General features: G+C 35.2%; 1 protein-coding gene across 2 annotated transcripts in view; it reads left to right on the forward strand.

Annotated features, from left to right (window-relative positions):
* LOC106867533 (eEF1A lysine and N-terminal methyltransferase) overlaps nt 1-2,491 on the forward strand; it is a 35,010-nt gene that overhangs the window by 17,362 nt on the left and 15,157 nt on the right. For both annotated transcript variants that reach the window (XM_014912431.2, XM_014912430.2), the window contains exon 7: nt 1,946-2,080. In XM_014912431.2, coding sequence (XP_014767917.1) covers nt 1,946-2,080 — 135 coding nt within the window. The remainder of the gene's footprint in view (nt 1-1,945; nt 2,081-2,491) is intronic.

A 2,491-nucleotide genomic window follows, 5' to 3' on the forward strand; every position in this document is an offset into this window, starting at 1 on the left:
TCACTAGAAATAAGGCATCAGTAGTGCTTTTACCTGGCACGAACCCAAACTGCATCTCATCTAAATTGATTCGCTCCCTAATTAGTTGGGCTATGACCCTCTCTGTAACTTTCATAACCTGATCTAACAGCTTGATGCCTCTGTAATTATTTGTATCTAAAGCGTCCCCTTTACCTTTGTAGCAGTTGACTATGATGCTGCTACACCAGTCATTGGGTATGACTCCTTCGTGTATCACCTGGTTCGTAATACGGGTGACTAGGCTATAGCCAACACTGCCAGATATTTTGAGCATCTCTGCAGTGATTCCTGATGGGCCGGGGGCTTTCCCGGTCTTCATACTCTTAATTGCTTTATATATTGCTTTATATATTATTTATTAAAGCTGAGAAAAATCTTCATGAACTATTTGTCAGATTTTCATGTGTCTATTCATCGAACATTTGTGATAATGTATGTGTGTGTGTGTGTGTATATATATATATATATTTAAAATTTAGGGTTCAGCAAGTATTGCAAACTACAAAGCCTTTGTAGTTTGCGAGTATTACTGTTTTTGGGAGTCGTATTTTAGTAGAGAAATAGCAGTTTTGGCTGCTATTTCTAATTTTCGATGTGTGGTGAAGCAATACTTGCTGAACCCTAAATTTTAAATTGTGCTTATATATTTACCGATAATGGTTTTTAACACACCGAACTACTTGGTAAAATTACTAATTATCAATTAATTATTAATTTTTACCTTATGTCTGTATCCCACTAAGGGATAATATCTATCCAATATACTGCTGGAAGAATACCCAATTATTATTACACTAGTGTTTTTTCATTGCATGGCAATTACATTACCAAGTGCAATAAATGGGTGCATGTAAAATGTTATTTTACCATTAATTTATATAGCAATAAGAAAATATATATCATCTTCATTATGAACTCTCCCATCGCTAGATGACAGTATGAGGGATCTACAATTTCTTGCTGAACAATTGCACTAATGACTTGTTAATAATGATAAAACATTTGTGTCTACATAAGCTCACTCTCTCCGTCAAACTAACATTACCTGTACATGTGTACGACATGTCACATGACAAAATGATCCCAGAGCAAACTGAAATGAAGTGTTTTTCTCAAAAACACAATGCAGCACCCAGTCTTTGTATCAAAACCACAATCTTACAATCATGAGTGCAACACCTTAACCATTAAGTCATGTACCCTTCATTCAGTTTCTGTGTTCCACATTCACTTACATGACTCTGATTGGCCTGGGTCTGTAGTAGAAGATACTTGCCCAAGTTGCCATGCTGTGAGACTGAACCCAGAGTTATGTGGTTGGGAAGCAATCTTAAAGATATATTACCATTCTTCTGCCTTTTATATTTGTCCCTTATGTAATACTGCTGCTTTTTCATGTACAGACACACTAATGTACATACATTTACTCATGCATCTACGGATATACAAATATATACACTTATATATATATATATATATATATGTGTACAGGCTCACCAACTTACAAATACTTATACATAGATGTACATACATACAGATGTACTTGTATGTATGCACACATTACATATAGGCACAGATGTACACACTCTCACACATTTAGTTTTACACACAGTCACATACATGTATAGCCACATGCTTACACACACCCATATACATGTACAAATGCAAAAACATACATGCACTCACATGTACAGACACAATAAACTCACAATATACCCAACCACAAAATACAAAATATATACATATTCACATACTCATTCACACGTACACTCACTGACTTGTACATACAAATATTCATGTTTACAGATACATACACACGAACATACACTTACATAAACTCACACATACTCACACACATACTCACACACACACACACACACACACACCTCCTGGCTGACATTTTTTTCTTTATCATTTATTCCAGTACTTTAGCAGATGAACAAGTTGTTCTAGAATTATATTCTGAGAATATAGAATCTTCTCGATACATCCTCTATGTTCTCGATTCTCTGAAATCTTATCAGACAAAATATGCTGTGTTTATTGTCCCATTAAAAAGGTAAGTAAACCTCTTTTCTTTATCTGATCACCTAGTTTCATCTGAATCCAGTAAAATCTACACAACTAAGCTTTTGTGATCATTAAGTTCAGTCTCACTGTACAGCAAGTGACTTCTGCTATAACCTCAGGCCAACTAAAGCCTTGTAAATTGATTTGTTGGATGGGAGCTGAAAGAAGCCTGTTGTGTAGGTATCAGTCAAGTTGTCAATACACACACAGACAGACAGATTGCCTTGGTTGAGTGTTTTCTTCTACAGCCCTGTATCAAGAGAACTCTTCTTTGAAAAATATGTAAGGGTTAGCAACAGGAAGAGCATCTAGCTATAAAACAATGCTTCAGTAATGTATTCGCCTAACCCATGCTAGCATGAAAAACAGACAATGATATCTCTTATATGTAAGTATGTAT

This window comes from Octopus bimaculoides, chromosome 5 (assembly GCF_001194135.2).
Source record: "Octopus bimaculoides isolate UCB-OBI-ISO-001 chromosome 5, ASM119413v2, whole genome shotgun sequence".
Classification (NCBI taxonomy): Eukaryota; Metazoa; Mollusca; class Cephalopoda; order Octopoda; family Octopodidae; genus Octopus; species Octopus bimaculoides.